This window comes from Delphinus delphis, chromosome 14 (genome assembly GCF_949987515.2).
Source record: "Delphinus delphis chromosome 14, mDelDel1.2, whole genome shotgun sequence".
Classification (NCBI taxonomy): domain Eukaryota; kingdom Metazoa; phylum Chordata; class Mammalia; order Artiodactyla; family Delphinidae; genus Delphinus; species Delphinus delphis.
In genome coordinates this window covers 27,184,265-27,202,174 of record NC_082696.1, presented here as the reverse complement: position 1 = coordinate 27,202,174, position 17,910 = coordinate 27,184,265, and the positions used below count along the sequence as shown (strand labels likewise).

Genomic DNA, 17,910 nt, shown 5'->3' with positions numbered 1-17,910 from the left:
AGGTACTAAGGGGGTTACACGTTCAATATATGAATGGAGGGCACGATTTAGCCCATAATATTGCAACTTTTAAAAGTTTAATTTTATTAAACAAGCACATTTGACTACAGCACCCTTAATTCACATTTTTTTTTAGATGTTGGGGGTAGGAGTTTATTAATTAATTAATTTATTTTTGCTCTGTTGGCTCAGTAGTTGTGGCTCACGGGCCTAGTTGCTCCACGGCATGTGGGAATCCTCCCAAACCAGGGCTCGAACCCGTGTCCCCTGCATTAGCAGGCAGATTCTCAACCGCTGTGCCACCAGGGAAGCCCCAACTCACACTTAATTATATATCAAACAGTAATGTTACTCTGTTTGAATCTATTTTAACAATGACCTAGATTTATATAGCAATATCAATAATATTATTTATACAATATATAAAATATAATTCAATATAGAATTTATATAATGTGTAGTATATTATGTATGTTTAACTTTTATATAGGAATATCAATAAGAATACTCTTAATAATAAACTTTATGACAAGACGATTGACAAAGCACTTTTATCCACATGATTTGATTCCTACCTTCTATGAGGTATACAGAGCAGATATTATTATCCCTATTTAACAAAACAGAAGATTGAATGAAACCCAGAATGGTTAATAGTTACCAAGTTCACAGAGGTAGTAAATAGCTTCTCATATTATTGGCTTCTTCTTTGTGATAGTTTTTCAATACTACATATTACCCACCCTCCCTTAACAATATACCATGGCTCTCACTTCAGATCAAGACATATTTGAACAGACATATTGTACCATATTAGTTGAAAACACAGGCTGTGGAGCCAGTCATCCTGGTTGCAAATCTGCCTTCACACTCACTGACTACATCATCTTGGAAAAGTAATTTAACACCTCTGTCTCCCAGGTACGACATAGACAACAGTACTTATTTAAGGGGGCTATTGAGAGGATGAAATGAGTTAATTCATGAAAAGTACTTCAAACATTACCTAGCACATACTATATGCTCAATAAATGTTAGCGATTACTATAGAAATATAAGTGACAGGTTTTAATAGCAAAATAACATCCTATAACATGGACGTAACATAATAGATTCAACCATTTCCCAACTCAGTTCAGTTTTTGCCATCTGTTTCCCTTCTGAAAAACAAAAAATGAACAACACTTGGAGTTTAAAAGAATCTCCAGTGCCATGTTGGCACGGATGCCTGGAATGAAGAACTCCCAAACACCTCCTAACCCTGAGCAGGCTCCAGCAGTGAGTGTGGTGGCCTGATGGTCCTTCTGAGGTCAGCAGACTTCATGTGGAAGTCTCCTAAGAACAGGCTATCTCGTGGGACTTTGAGTATTTCCTGCCCGTGATCAGCAACATCTTTTCTTGCAGTATTTTGGCAGGTCTGTCCTTGTTCCCGGCCAGAATCAGGAAGTTCAGAAGCACATGAAAACAAACAATACATTGAAACACTTCTCTCAAATTATTCAAAGTTCAAGAAAACAAGAAATTATTCAACAATATTAGGACTTGGTATTTTATCTTATTAATTATATTTCTTCTCGTTAATGTGCCCATCCTTTTCTTCCCAACAAATACTCTCCTTGACACTGATTTCCAAGAGACTATTTATTTTTTCTTGAAGTATATTTAGGTATAGGAAGTGATTAGACGGGGTATCACTATATTTTGCAAAAATTTGCAGGCATTTTCGTGACCAGGGCTGTTTTATCCTCTGTGCAATTTTCAAATTATATTTTGTTATTAATATCAATCTTATGGATTACCAATGTTCTTAAGATCAGCATGATTTTCTCCTTAAAATCTCTTCCCTTCATTTCAATCATCATAGCTGGATCGACTGCAAGCCAACACTGTAAAATTTCAAAATTTTACATATCTTTTAAGATCATCTAAATATTGGCTCCTTAATAAAACCTTCCCAATTTCCCAACTCCATGTGATGCCCAAAGGACTCTGCTTCTATTTCACACTACTGTCACTCAGCTAAACACAACGGACTTTTTTCAATCCTCCTTTCACTTACGCTTTCACCAAGATCTATCTGAAAGCCATTCCCTCCCTCTTGAATTACTCTCTTCCATGACAAAATGAGCTTCTGGATTTCTTCCTATCTTTATGGCTGCCTCTTCTCCTTTACAGACTCCTCCTCCAGCAAGATATTAAATGTTAGAGTTGCTTAACCCTGGATGCCAGGCCCTATTCACTTATCACTTCATTTCCTAGGCAAATTTATACATGCCTGTAGTTTTATTTGATTTATAAATTTATATATTCATCCCAGACATTCCCTATGGGTCCAGACCCATATGTCCAACCGCCTACTTGACATTTTTGCTTTGAAATAACAGTACCACTTAAACTCAGTGTAGCCAAAGTTGATCACATGAACTTCTCCCATATCTGGTCCTTTTAAAATTCCGTTTTTCTGTGGTTAGCATAATCAATCATCCAGTTACGAAAAGCCAGAAATCTAGGAATTATCCTTGATATTTCCCTCTCCCTCAGACCTCCCAGGCAATTCCACATGTCATTTCTACCTACTAAATATGTCTAAAGTCTATTCACTTCTCTGCCAGGACCACTACCATACTCCAAGCCACCACTTTTTCTCACCTGGACTACTATCAATACAATGATCCCCTAACTAGTCCTTCTTGCCCCTTCCAAACCTTCTCGATTGTGCACCCAAAGTTGTTTTTTTCAACATGCGAATCCAGTTATATCATCTCCCTCTTAATACCATCGCATGGCTTCCTAGTTCTTTTGGAATAAGGTCAAACTCCTCAGCCTGTCCTGCAAAGCCCTGACACCTCTCCAGCCTCATTGTGCATCATGCCCCACCACATCCGCTTTGTTCTTTCCCATGATACACACTAGGTCTTGTTACAGGAGCTCAGACACACCATCCTCCTGCAATAAAGCCTTTGGACATGCACACCTGTCTGCCTGGATTGCCGCGCTCGGGGTAATCATGTAATGTATGATCCAATCAGAATACTTCCAAGTGTGAAAGGGGCACTATTACTGATTACACCAGGACAGACAATAGGCCTAAATCAAGGCCTTTCCAGGGCAAATCGGGACATATGTTCACCTTAAATTAACTCCTGTTTATTCCCAAGATCTCAGATCAAATGTCACCTTCTCGGGGAGGCTCACAACAACCTCCCTAGCAAAGTGAAGTTCATTGTAACTTTCTTAACATCAATAGACCTCTCTTTTGTTCCAGTACCCAAAGTTGCAACTTTACATTTATGCATATAATTCTTCTATGCTGTCCCCTCCAAGAGAATGTAAACTCCATGAGGCAAAGACTGTTCCCAAGGTTCTTCACCATTGTATTGCCTGCCAAAAATATCATGTCTCATAAATATCATTTATATTAAATATCATTTATCAAATGAAGGACATGAAATGACTCCTCTGTGAGAATTTCCTTTTTCTGTGATGGCTACAACCAACCATCCAGTTATGCAAGACAAAAATCTACAAAGTATCTCTGATGCCTCCCTTTCCCTCAGCCGCAGGATTCGGTCCCTCCCTGTGTCCGTTTTCTTTGTAGTCTCTTCTCTCTCTCCTCCTCTTCATTCTGTGCTTCTTCCTCCCCCACCTCTTCTGCTGTCTGTATATTTTTTTTCCAGAAAGCTAACATACTCATGAAATCCAAAGGACGTCTCTTCCTAGTGACAAGTGATTTCAGAAAGAGTGTTCTAATTTAAATTATTCACCTGTACCCACAGAAATTTGCTTACTGAAGACCTGGTATGAGAGTCTAAATCATACCTTCAATCATTGTTCTAAAATGTGAAGTCCTTTTAAATGTAAAATTATATTAAATTGTTTAATTGAACATTAAATGATTCTCTTTCAGTTCTACTAACTGCAACTGTTTTGTAGATGACTAGGAAGTTATTTTAGACCCAGAAATGTCCAAGTTATTTATCCACATAAAATCATAAAACCTCACAGCACTTCTGAGACAGGGATCCAAACCCAAATATCCCAGTATCACTAAAAGTTAGATTCCTTCTGGCTTTATACCATATTTACTCATTTCTAAGAATCTCTCCTAGATTATTAATGATCTTAGTGCCAGGACGACATCTTCTGTTCATTTGTGTTTCCCTTTCCCCACCTACTTTCCAACACTTTGTATAATGTTTTGCATGACAGTTTATCAAAAGGAACTGAATTAGTCTAGGATCTCCTCAGAGCCTGCTCTAGAATTGGCCCCTTTGCTGACACACTTACCCAAAAGTTCTACTTCCCTACAAGATACCTAGCTCTCCAATGGAGTCTAGACTCCCTGTAGTCTAACCTGCATCATCTGAGACTCGTGGCTTCTAGTGTCATGATCTGTGGCACCCCCTGTGGTCCTGGGCTTATAGTACAGACATGAAGCATCAAGATCTCCTCAGGACATAGCTTTGGTACTGACTGTCATCAACCCTGACCTGCCCAGCAGAGGGAGGAAAAACACAGCCTTGGAAGGTCAAGAAAGCCATGAAAAACATCATGGGTGATCTGACTGGTCACTGTTGTAAAGAATGGAGACATTGGCTCTGCACAGCAGTGGTTTAGAGAGCAATGGCTCCGAGGCCACCTGGCTTCTGATCCCAGTTCAGTGACTTACAAACTCTGTGTTCCTTGGCACAACATGGACGTTAGACATACCTACCTCAGGTGGACGGTTATGAGGACTAAACCAGTTCATACATGTACAGTCATTGAAACAGTTCCTGACTTTGAAATTCTCCTAAATAATACCTACTGTGGTGAGGGAGGGCACAGGAATCTCAGAACAGCAACAAAATAATAATAATAGCTACTGTTTTTTTGTAGGTTTTTTTGAGTGCCTATGACGTGCCAGGCATTGTGTGTGTGTATTATACATTTATTAAAAAATAGCAAGCTTTGCTTCGGTGAGATTCTGGAGGTAAAAAGCATTATCCCAGAAATAAGCAAGCTTACACTGGTGTTTTCATTACTTAAGGCAGATCCAGATCACGTATTCCCTAAACTGACTCCTCAGATTATTCCCCTTATTCTCAATCTTTGCAAGAAGACATGTGCTTGGTGTCCTTTTAAGTTCTTTTACAGCTTCTTGGAATTCTTTTCAGGCATTCCTGCTGCTTCTTGTTCAATATCTTTTTTTATTAGTCTTCTGTGTTCCTAGTGATTGTAACTTTTTTTCTCATTTCCCCCTGTAAAACCATCAAGCTAAAGAATGTCTAGTCTGAGTTAAAACATACCATACCCGCCTTAAAGAATAAAAGCACTGCTATTTATATATTCACTTTTGCAGCATTTAAGTCCCAAAATGTGCATTTGTCACGAAGTATTTAATAATTCTAAAGTTGCAAGGTAATAAAGTACAGGCAATAGAACATTAACTCTAACTTGGTGAAATTTCCCTTTCTCTGATTTTGACAGAAAGTGCAAGGTTTTTTCAAAGAGAAGAAAAAAAAGGACTTTTTGCACATGCAAGTATATTGTTCCTTTTGCCAAAAGCATGGTTTCTGGACAAATAACTCCTGGTTCCTCTCTTTCCAACACACAAAGCTCTCTCAGCGACAGCCCAGAAAGACACAATTAGTGCAACAGACCACTGGAGAGGTTCTTAGTAACGAGACAGGCCCAGCCCCACTCAGGAAAGTAAAGCAGAAGATTGAACCTGTGGGTGGGAAACTGGGGTGTCATCAGCCATCTTGGATCTCACGTGGGCTCACAGTACTCAGAACAGCCCTCTCTGCCTGACTCATCTACACTGGCTGCCTGTCCTATCCCATAAATCTGTGGAGTGATTAAATTGCACAAACTTTCTCCTTTTTATTTGGCTAGATAAACGTCTTAGGAGAAATAATTCACTTTGCTAATTGAGAGTAGTCATCTGAAATATTCACAGCCGCCAGCTCTGGGGCAGTGCAGCCTGTTGAAAGTTCCAGTGTGAGATTTGGGGATCTGACTTCTCTCTGCCTTCATTTTGCAAGTTTGTGGCAGTGACATGAATTAGAAATGTCTAAGGAGGCGCAAAGGAATACCTTTCACGGGAGCGTCTTCTCTCCTGCCAGAATGGTGGCTCAATAGCACCTTTCTGACTCTACGACCATCTTCCTCGTTCATCGTGGTGCCCCATGAATGTCTATCCCGTGGTCCCTGCAGCTGTTCTCGTTATCTTCTTCCTTCGTCTCAGAGGCCATCAGAGCACAGTAGCTACTGCTCTGTTCCTTTCTCGCTTCTTTTCCCCACCCTGAAATGACCTTGACACCATGACTGGGGCCAAAGTCTGGTTCTCGTCATGTGGCCCGTGTTTCAGCCACTGTAAGTTGTCATCGCTGTCAGCGTCTCCACCCTCTTTGCCAGTTACATAAGAGGCCACATAACGTCTGCTCCCTCCCAAGCTTTTATTAAGCAGAGACGGCCTGAGAGGCCAAGTGGGCAAGAGGTCCATCCTGGAACCTCGTCCCCCGGGAGGGTGAGTGGCTGTCTCAGCTCTCTGCCTGTGTTGGCAGCTTTAAATACCCGAGGACGACATGTTATGTTTTCGGCCTGAAGGGGCAAAAGAGAAGCAGCCCTTTCAAAATAAGAATTCCCCCGCTGTTTGTTTCCTTTTGGCACACAATAAGAACAGAGCGAGGACACGATTCTGAGCTGTCAACGCTTCCTCCCTGCTTCCACTGCACCTTCCGTTTGCCAGAAAAAAATTTGCTTCAGTTAAACAAGGGTCTAATGAATAGTCAAAGTAATTGTTTAGCTTGGATATAAGGCCTTAGGTAAACAGATGATTGCTTGAGACCGTGGGCCAGTAAAAGCAGTGCAGTAGGACGCCACTCGTTCTGTTCTTCGGACCAGTGGCCTCTGCTCCTCCAGGGACCATGGTTACTGAACGATTTCTCTCTTCCCACGAGCATACTGAAGCAATTTAATATCAGAAGGGGCTCATGAAAGCAGGGAGAAGGAGCAAGAACTTTCTATATGAGAAATATATACTGAAAACATTCATTTTACCCCATTCAAGCTTCGATTCAATAGAACACTGAAGCTACGGAATCTTTGGTTTGTTTGTATTTAACTTTTCATGTTGAAGAATTTCTAAAAGCCATTGTTAGCCCACTTACAGTTGTCCTGCCTCCTGCCTCACTAGTATTTTTAATATGATTTCATCCTTCTTCAAAGCAATTAGCTGCCACACCTAAAGGCCATGGATAGGTTTATGAGTATCTGCTTCCAAGACTATAATAATAGTTACAGAAAGAATAAACACTGCAACGGAACCTTTCCGGTTTTGTAGTTTGTTGTTGTTGATTTGTTTTGTTTGTTTGTTTAGGTATCTTTTCTATCAACATGCTTCACTGTTACTTGTCTCTTTTTCTCAGAAGTGGGCTGGCATCATAAAAAAATTATCTTAATTAAGAGCTTCGGTAAATTAGTTGCCAGGTCGTTTGAGTTCTGCTGAATAATACTTTTAATAATCGCTTTCCATTTCTTACTTGAAAATAATAAATGCCTTGTTGATCCAGAGCAGGATTTGGTCGTCTTATTCATGCAGCCCATTTCCACTGAACTGCTATTTGAATAAACAGCATCTATCTGATTGAATCTCAAATTCATCAAGGGGGTAGATTCCCCTGGTATTTAGTTTCCTGGAATCATGATGAATATATATTTGGTTTATGGGCAACTAGCAATCAGAGCATACATTATGCAATAAAAAGTTAATGCTTAACTGTTTATACAGTTTTTTTATCCTGATGCTATAGGAGCAGGGTTGGTTAAGAACATGGGTTTTGGAGCCAGTTCTGAGTTTGAGCACGAGCTCCCCACTCACTAGCTCTGAGCACAGACAACATATCAAATTTCCATTAGCTTCAGTTTCCTCATCTGTGAACGGTATAATAATAATACCTCCTTCGTTGGGTTGTTGGGTAGATGATATGAGATAACGCATGTGAAATGCTCAGCACAGCATAAGTATTCAATAATGTTAATCATCATGTTATTTTTCAGGCACCTGATAATTTCCTCACAACAATCCTGTGGGGAGGTGGGGGGGGGATGCTATATAATGCAAATTTAAATATTAGAAAACTGGACCTCGAAGTAGTTATTGATTTGCCCAAGGTCACCAAGGTGGCAAAATTCTGATCCTCTCAGTAACAAGAGTTTCCTGACTCTCAGCGTATCACCACCACCCCGCCTTTACCCGTTCCGCCACCTGGTGCCGTCTCCTCACGATTTCTCTAAATCTGAAGTCTAAACCTAAACCTAAAGTCATGAGGACGGGCCACCTCTGCCTTAGACCCTCAGATGGACAAATGGAGTAAACTCTGGAAGAGGCTTTAAAACCCACATTGATATTAGACAGAAATTTTCTGGGAAAATAGTATCTTCAGAACTACAAAGTCAGGATGAACTCTTTGGTAACACTGAGAAGCAAATACTAGTGAGGAAGTGAGCTCCAATTAGTGAGCTTGAAACCCATAGGAGAAGCCCAAAGGGATGACACAACAGGTGAACAAATCCACAAGCCGAGCCAGCTTTAGACCAAATGAAGACAGTCTCATCTCTGCAGAGGTTTTCTTTTATTATTATTTATTTATTTATATGGTTGAGCCAGGTCTTAGTTGCAGCAGGCTGGCTCTTTAGCTGTGGCTTGCTGGCTCCCTAGTTGTGGCATGCAAACTCTTAGTTGTGGCATGCATGTGGGACCTATTTTCCTGACCAGAGATCGAACCCGGGCCCCCTGCATTGGGAGTGCGGAGTCTTAACCGCTACACCACCAGGGAAGTCCCAGTCTGCCTAGGTTTTCAAGTGTGTGTCTATCTTACTGTCACTCATAAAATATAAATTCATTCAAAGGCAGTGCTGCATTTGTTGTATCATTTTTAACATGCTGTATTTTCTTGATAAATACTAAAAGCACAGCTTCTATCATGTGGAGGTCTATGACTTTTTTTTTAACTTTAAAAACCAGGTGCACACACTTCATAGACAAAAAAATCAATGGTATTGAGAGGAGAGATCTTTGCCTGTGAAGTTTAACAAGCTAGATTTAAGGACTGGCCCTGCTAATTATAAGCTTAAAGCACCATAAACTCAGGCAGTCAATTAAAGTCAATAGACAAATGGATAAATAAGATACGGTATAGATACACAATGGAATATTACTCAGTCATAAAAAAGAATGAAATTCTGTCACTGCAGCAACGTGGGTGGGCCTAGAGAATGCTATGCTTAGTGAAATTAGTCAGACAGAAAAAGACAAAAACTGTATGATATTACTTATATGTGGAATCTAAAAATTAATACAAGTGAATGTATATAGCAAAACAGAAAGAGACAGATACAGAAAACAAACCAGTGGTTACCAGAGGGGAGAAGGAAGAGGGGAGAAAGAAGAAAGATAGGGTTATCAGATTAAGAGATGCAAACTACTATGTATAAAATAGATAAGCAACAAGGATATACTGTATAGCACTAGGAATTGCTGTCATTATCTTGTAATAACATTTAAAAGAATATAATCTGTAAAAACACTGAATCACTATGCTATACACCTGAAACTAATATAATATTGTAAATCAACAACACTTCAATATAAAATAATAAAAGTTTAAACATACATAAAGTCAGTCTACTGAGTGCCTTTAAGGGGTCTGAGTCCTGAGCTGGGGCCAGTAGGGTGAATAGCAATCGTTCACCCTCTTTTCTGAGCCTCTGTTTTCTCACCTATAAAGTAAGGGTAATAATATGACTCTCCTCACAAGGCTATTGTGAAGATCCAATGAGAAAAACAAGAAAATAAATATACAGTGATGTTTGTGAAAGTGCTTTGTAAACTCTTTAGAAAGTTACAAACATAAGGTGTTGAAGACAACTCGAGGAGAGGAAAACCCCTCAGCTTTTTCTGGTGGCTTTCCTATGACTATTGACCATCCAGCCCCACGAATTTATCAAATACTAGCATTCTCTTTTTTAATGTCAGATTATATTCATATTTTTAAATATACTTTTCCATCTCTTCTCTCCTCCTCCCACTTTACTGTGTTCCATAAATTGTAATGTTCTTTAATATCAATATGACACTACAGTATCAGATTATACAAAACATTAAATAAAGCATCAGTATAAAATTCAAAGCAAAGAATAGCCCAAGGGCTCACAGCTTACAGTTTACAAGCCCATGTGTACACAAGGCCCATCTGTGAGGGATATTTTAAACACTGTCAATTGCATGGGTTATAGCTGATGGAGATCTCATCCAGGCTCTGGTTAACTCTAGGAGTTAATGAGAGAAGACTGTTCCTGCTTTGTACTCGTAGGCTGAGGCCCTAGTGCCACCTCTTGTCTTGGAAAGAGTGGTTTATGGAAATGGAAGCATCACTCTTGGAACTGAAACCTTCCCCAATTCAAGTCTTCCGGAAATATATTAGGTCTACTATATTTTTACCTCTCCTCTGATTCCGTATTATATGTACTAATTGGTGAATTTGGTCATTATATCTATTCTTGTTAATAGAAGACATTCACTTAGAGTTTGCTAAGTACCAGACAACACACAAAGCACTACAGAGAAATGCAAAACACATAATATGCATGATCTCTGCCTTGCAGGATTGTAGAAGGAAAACCAGCATTTATTTCCAGGCAGCAAGTGTTATTTTAGATTCTCCAACCAATGACACCTTGAAGTGAAGTAACTGAGGCTCAGAGAAATACATTTTCTAAGCTCACACAGCTAGCAAGTGTCTGAGCCAGGTTTATCCAAGGTCTACCTTGTTCTGAAGTCCACGTGAAACCTTTCCACTCAACTTCACTACTTTCCTTAATCAGGGAAGGTGAACACAGACATTAAAGGAAACCTACAAATGAATAAGGGCTAGAAATTCTACAGACTCATAAGTGCAAGGGAGACTGAGGGTCTAAAGTACCCGGAGCTAGACTGGCCCTGATCTGAGCAGATTCTCAAGCAGGTCAATGAATGATACAACCTGAGAAACAAGTAAGGTGGATGCCAGCCGGAAAAAAAACAAAAACAAAAACTGTGCTGAAACCAAGAAAAATAGCACTGTGGGCAATTAAAACTTCTAATTAGAATAAAAGCTATAATCCCAGCACACCGTTTTGTCCTCCAGATTAAGATGCTTCGTCTTTATGGCACTAGGAAGAATAAAAAGGACTATGGAAACTTTGTAAGTTACCAAAATGTTCACAGACCTATCTTCCAGGCAAATAGAAAGGAGTGCTGCTTCATTTGTTAGAATATTGCCAAGTTCATTACACTCAGCATTCATTAAATATCCCTTCCCACATAGCGCTCTCTTAAACAAGGTGAATGGAATCATTTTTCCCCTGTTATTTGGTGTAGGTTCCAGTGACATAAGTGGGTAGGAGGATTTACAGAGGAAAAGTGAATACACTTGGCAACGTTTTCAAACATTTGCTTGGATTTTGTTTTCTAGGAGATGTACGACTGAGGGGTCAGACGGGGGTTCCTGCTGAACGCCGCGGCTCCTACCCATTCATTGACTTCCGCCTCCTTAACAGTGAGTAATCAAGTGTACCTGGAAAGGAACAAATGTTTCCTTGAAAAAAAAATTCTCATTTCCCTCTGAACTTCAAAACCCTTGGAGGTCCGCCTTCCTTCCTCCATCTCTCCCTGCCCAGTTGCAAATTAACCCTTGGTCTTTAGATTTCCTTAGTAGTGAAGTCATTCGGGCCCTGCCCTACCTCACAGAGCTTCAATGAGGGTCCAGTGAAATCACGCCAGCTTTAGAAATGTAAATCTTGAAAACAGTGAAGCCTGACATGAGGAAGCTATTCCTTTCATTATCCAGGACACTCTCTCCACCTTCAGCCGGGACTAGACTAGAGGAGATTCTATTTTATTTTTAAAACCCCACAGGGTAACCTATTGTACAGCTGCCCTTAGTAACCATCCATTATCTAATTTTACTTTCTTTATCTAATCTAAGTCCTGAGGTCTGTTCTTGCATCCCTGGTAAAACGCTTCACCACGGCGAAGTCCTTTCAGCCTGCACTTGCTGCTGCTTCCTCCAGTATGACTACTTCAGAAGTTCATTTATTTCTAACTTTCCCCTTCATATACTATTCCTCCTTTGGAGATCTGCTCCACCTCTGATTTATAATTCTCTTAATTTCATGTTCCTTTGGAAACCCAAACCAGTACCAGTCACCCCTCCAGATTTCATGTCTTCTAACTGTCACAATCATCCTTCACTTGGGACTTGGGGGTGGGGAATGAAGAAAATGGATAAATTTCACAACTTGCTCCAAGGTTTTCGGTATGTGATTCTCATAGCACTTCTCATCCATAAATTTCAAAGTGCTGGGTTGTACCCACAAAATATTACTTTCCTTTGGCATAAACGAGTTCAACTCAAGAGGTAATTTGAATTACCTTGACCCCTGAAAATTACTAGGAGAAACTGCAACTTGCTATTTCTGATCCTTAGATCTGCCAAAGGCCAGGGAAAGATGGACGTGTGTATTTCTCCTGGTTTGTCCACCTCCCATATCACTGTGCAGTATCTGTTTTTTCAGCTCTTTCAGAGACACAGGGATTCGGAGTAACTCTTTTCATACTAGAGACAACGTTCCCCACCCAGACCCAAAAAAATGCATTTTAGAAGATACAGTCGAGTTCCTAGACTAATGCAATATTGGTTACAGCCTATGGGGAGCTCTGATGGTGTCTCTTACCCCGCCTTATAACCCTGAACGCGTTGTTCCAGCTACCCATGGAAGTTATCCTTTTGACAGCCCCTAGCCTGTATGGATTTCCAGGTCCCAGCCATATGGTCCCACCAAGCAGTGCGGGGATAAGCAAGGGTCCAATTCACTGTCTTATATAGACCAGGACTCTCAACGGCATCATATACCTAGGGTCAGAGGCAGAAAATAACCAAAAAGCCTCTTTTCAATAGTAAATGAGATGTTATATCATGGGTCCTAATATACGCCATGAACAAATTAGGAAAATAGGAGACATTTCTCCTTAAAATTCCAAGGTTCCAAATGATAAACTTTTTTTGTTTATCTTAGTGTTAATGAGCAACATCAACTACTAATGATAGTTATCCTTGCAGGTGGGATTATGGAATATTTAACTGTCTACATCTTAGGTTTCTGTAACACTTGGATTTTTTTTTAATACTTTTTTAATACTTTTTAAGCTGAAAAAAACTGGAAATTATAAAAATTTGAAGAGAAACTCAATGCAGATAATACTTCGCTGTTATATTATTCACAACATAATATTAGACCATCGTAAGCAGATGCCATCCTGTCATCCCTCTGCCGTAGGTCCTCCAGGAACTTCCTGGTACCTGGACTCAACCCTAGCCTCCTTCCCCTGACTCTCTGCCCTCCATCCCCATTTCACCTTGCCTGTTGCTCATGACCTCCCACCTGCTGAGTGAGTGTTGGCCATCCATCCTGCAATTCCCTTTCTCCTCTGCTCAGCACTCCACTCTGGATAACTCTTTCACTCGTATTTCTTTATCAGTAACATATGCTAAGGCAATAATAATTTGCCTTCACTGTACTTTGTTTTCTAAGTGGTCTCAATTTTTTTTCCTCTATACAGAAAACCACATCCCAAGATAGACTACAAGATCCGAAAGGATATTCTCTTTAGAGTTATTGACATCTTAGTAACTCCTGTTAACTGACCAATTAAAGGGTCCCCTTGAAAAGATTATATTAAATAATTATAAATGTCAGTCATCCTCTTCATTTAACCAAACAAATCAGATAGAACTGAAGCCCTCTGAGATTTTTCCTTATTTGTGATACTACCCATTCCATTGTCTAGAACCAATGACATTACTGTGGTCACTCTCCACAGTTTCCTTAGTCTACAGTTAAAGCAGATTGTCACCAAGTAGCAGCAAATGTGTGCATATCTATGTTATATAGAGTCACATAAGATATAATACATGTGTCACATCTCCTACTGCCTTATCATATACAGTCTACTTAATTCTCTTTGATCTCTTTCATGTCCTTGCTGTGGTTTGCCTGAGTTGTTAGTGTGTGCTTTCTGCCTAAAGGGAAACATTTTAAATATAACTTTATAAAAAATTTGAAATAAACCCCTGAGAATATTTTGAGACTTCCTCCTAAAGCTTTTAGTTTTACCAGCTGATTCCAATTCTACGTGATAAGTGCCAAACTAAAGTGATTTTTAAATGTAATTTACCTTAATTTTGAGTCAGTTTTTTCCAAGAATAGGCACAGATACATTTTCCTCAGGTGCTTGCAGTTCTGCACACTCTCCCAAGGTAGAATCTCATCTAGGACTTTAAAAAAAAAAAGTTTGTACGAAAAACTGAATCACCGTAGCCTCTCTTCCCTGTGTCTGCATCCCTACAGCATTCCTCCTAAAAGGCTTTTTGAAACCTACATGGCTGCCATTCCCTGTCCAAAGTGTCCCTGATGGCTTACCCTCTACCACCCACCTCAGCTATGCCTTGAATGGCTGAAACATGCCTAAGCAAAACTGTACACTAAGTAGTAAGACCCATTGTACTTCTCCATGGGCCCCATTAGCCACAGCCCCCAACCTGTCACAACAGGACAGGAGACATCAGAATTCATATCTAACATAACTTTCCTTCTATGAGAACAGTCTCTAGATATTCAAACAGAGAACTAGAACAAGGATGGGCAAACGACAGCTCATGCACCAAATCTGCGTCCCTACTCTGCCTGTTGTTGTCAACAAGATTTGATTGGAATGCAGCCATGCCTATCCATTTATATATTGTCTACAGCTACTTTCACCCTACAACAGCAGAGTAGTTGCAACAAAGACCATATGGCCCGCAAAGCCCCAAATACTGAGTATATGGCCCTTTACAGAAAAAAGTTACCAACGTTTAAGTTAGATTTTTAATCAGGGTAAAAGAGTTTATGACATCAATATAGGCACATTTAGTCCAGTCTGTTTTCCTTTGTTAATGTCATATTTTTTTTCTTTTCAATTCCCAGTGCCATCACGTTACATTAAGAATGGTCTCACATTAACAAAATTTACATGCAGTAGAAGTATAAACAAAAAGGGAAACTCTTGCTGATCCAGATTTTAAACTCCGCAAGTATAATTTCTAAATGCACACATTTTTCTTGCAAGAGGTGCTCCTTTCCCCATATTCTGTGAGGGCATAGTACTACCATGCCCATGTACCTGTCATCTACATTTAAGGTGACAATATATACCTGGTTTGCCGGAGATGGTCCTAATTTACACCTGTTGTCTAGGCATACCCATTAATAATGCCACTTTTCAACTCCCAAAACATCCTTATTTGGACAATAAATTACAAGGCCAATGGATTGTATGGTTTTTCCCCCAAAAAGTACTCTGAGACAACACCCCTCCTATGTCACATGCAATCTGAGAATAAAGATCAGAAAATCCTCCTCATAAGAAATTCATCCAGATCAATAGAAACATGTGAGATAAAATTACTTGTTAATAGCCAGTTTCATGTCCTATTGATATTTCATACAATTTAGAAAAGAGGCATCTATGTGAATTTCTAGAAGCTTCTCTGGATAAGTAGCAGGAAACTGTGACTTCAGCACCATTGTGTGGGACACAGGAATTATAGACTTTTAAAGAAGAGAGTCATCTTTATCTCTAAGCATGGAGGGGCAGAACAGAATGTGAAAAAAAGGGTGACAGTTATTTTTAATCCACATGAGGTTCTAAAACAGAGAACTGGAGGAGGGCAGGAGGGATGGGAATGTAATGGCTCATCTTATCCCCATGCTGATTTCCTACATACTGACTTCATTTACTGACTTTGTTTGGGGGGAAACGAGAGAGGGGAAAATGTAGAGGAGTGTTCGGAGAGACGGGTGGCCAGAGATGAACGTCGCAGAAGCAATTACAGTTTCTGCAGAGCAGGTGGCTCCAGTGACCCCTGCTACATCTCTGTCTCCTGGCTTAATATAATCAGGAGCCTGAGTAGATAATGACTAGGTGGAGATGTTCCCGTGGCAACCACTTCAGAGCAACACGATGTGATTTCCACACTGGCTCAGCAAAGGAAGTGACATACAAAACAAACATGCCCAGTGACTGTGGAGCTTGAGAGAAAGAAGGAGCATCAGCTGGAGGTTTTAGGGCACCAGATATCAGCTGCCACAGAGAGCCTGGAGCTCGAGACCAGCCCCGGGGCTGTGCAATAGTAGGTTAATTGGCTATTTGGCTTTTCCTGTCAGTTAATTTGCTAATCTTGATGTTTAAAGTTCTATTCCTCCAGATCTGCCTCTCCAGGCAGGGCCATTTTAAAAGCTGCACAAGCATGAGGTAATTTTAGTAGCACTACCAAAATATTTTCCTTTGATCATTATTTCCAACACAGAATATTTGCAAACATATATATATTGACCTTTTTATGAAGAATTGACCCAGAGACTCAAATGCTTTTTTTTTTAATGCTTTTTTAAAAGCTTCCATCTAAACACATTACACCCTGCAGAAATATAAAATACATTCACAAAATGAGTCACCCAAAAGCCACCCTGCATGTTACAAACCATCTGGTGCTAAGTGATATCCCCATCTTAAAGAGGGAGGGGCGGCAATTTGATTATAAACTCCGTTTTCTAAGAGAGAATTCGTAGCAGATGGTAACAGCCTTTCAGTAATCTTCTAAAAGATAACTTTTTTTAAATTGAAGTATAGTTGATTTACAACATCATGTTAGTTTCAGGTGTATAGCACAGCGATTCAGATATAGATATAAATATAAATATACATACTATCTTCAGATTCTCTTCCATTATAGGTTATTACAAAATTCTGAGTATAGTTCCCTGTGCTACACAGAAAGTTCTGGTTGGTTATCTATTTTGTATATAGTCGTGTGTATATGTTAATCCCAACCTCCTAATTTATCCCTCCCCTCACCCGCCCTTGAATGATAACTTTTAATGTTACCTATGAGAGCCACACAAAATGTAAAGAACCTAAACTACAATGTGACAGCTGAGATATTGTTTAGGGTGCAAACTTGCAAGTAATAGATGCATAAGTTCTGAAGATCTAACGCACTGCATAGTGATTTTAGTCAACAGTACTGTATTATATACTTCAAAGTTGCCAAGAGCTCTTAACTGTTCTCACCACAAAAAAGAAATGATAACTAGGTGAAGGAATGGAGGTGTTAACTATCACTACAGTGGTAATCATATTGTAATACATAAAGGTATCAAATCAACACGTTTGTATACCTTAGACTTACACAACGTTCTATGTCGTTATATCTCAAATTGTTTTAAAAAATAAACATTTAAAAACAGAAAATAGACACTTCCCTGGCGGTCCAGTGGTTAAGACTCTGTGCTTCCATTGCAGGGGGCATGGGTTTGCTCCCGGGTCGTGGAACTAAGATCCCACATGCTGCGCAGCGCGGCCAAAAAAATATATATATTAAAAACAGAAAATAAAATAAAAACATCCTTTAAAAAATGTTACTGTGATTTGAAAGGAGTCATGCTCAGAGGATGATATCCCACCAGCCCCAAACCCCGGCCCCCAGCCCTGTGCTCCCCAAACAGAGGAGGGAGGCGCTGGCTGGGATCAGCTCAGACTTCTCCAAGGTTAACGCCCCACAATTTCAAAGTTCAATATTTGCCTTCCCCTGGGAGAAAGGCAAGGCGTTGGTTGTGGTCGTGGTTGTGATGCCTTCTGACTCACCTGGAACGTACTCCGTGATGGGCACTCGGGGTTTCTGGCTGCAGGCTCCCAGCACTTCAGATGCGGAAGCGCCAGACCAGTAGGATGGTCAGCCACCGAAACGCCACTGCACTGCAGAAGACAGACCTGATGGTGTCCAC

The 17,910-nt window shown here is 40.0% G+C and overlaps 1 protein-coding gene across 2 annotated transcripts in view; it reads left to right on the top strand.

Annotated features, from left to right (window-relative positions):
• Positions 1 to 17,910, top strand: part of PDE7B (phosphodiesterase 7B) — a 221,742-nt gene that overhangs the window by 126,751 nt on the left and 77,081 nt on the right. For both annotated transcript variants that reach the window (XM_060029923.1, XM_060029922.1), the window contains exon 2: positions 11,499 to 11,582. In XM_060029923.1, coding sequence (XP_059885906.1) covers positions 11,499 to 11,582 — 84 coding nt within the window. The remainder of the gene's footprint in view (positions 1 to 11,498; positions 11,583 to 17,910) is intronic.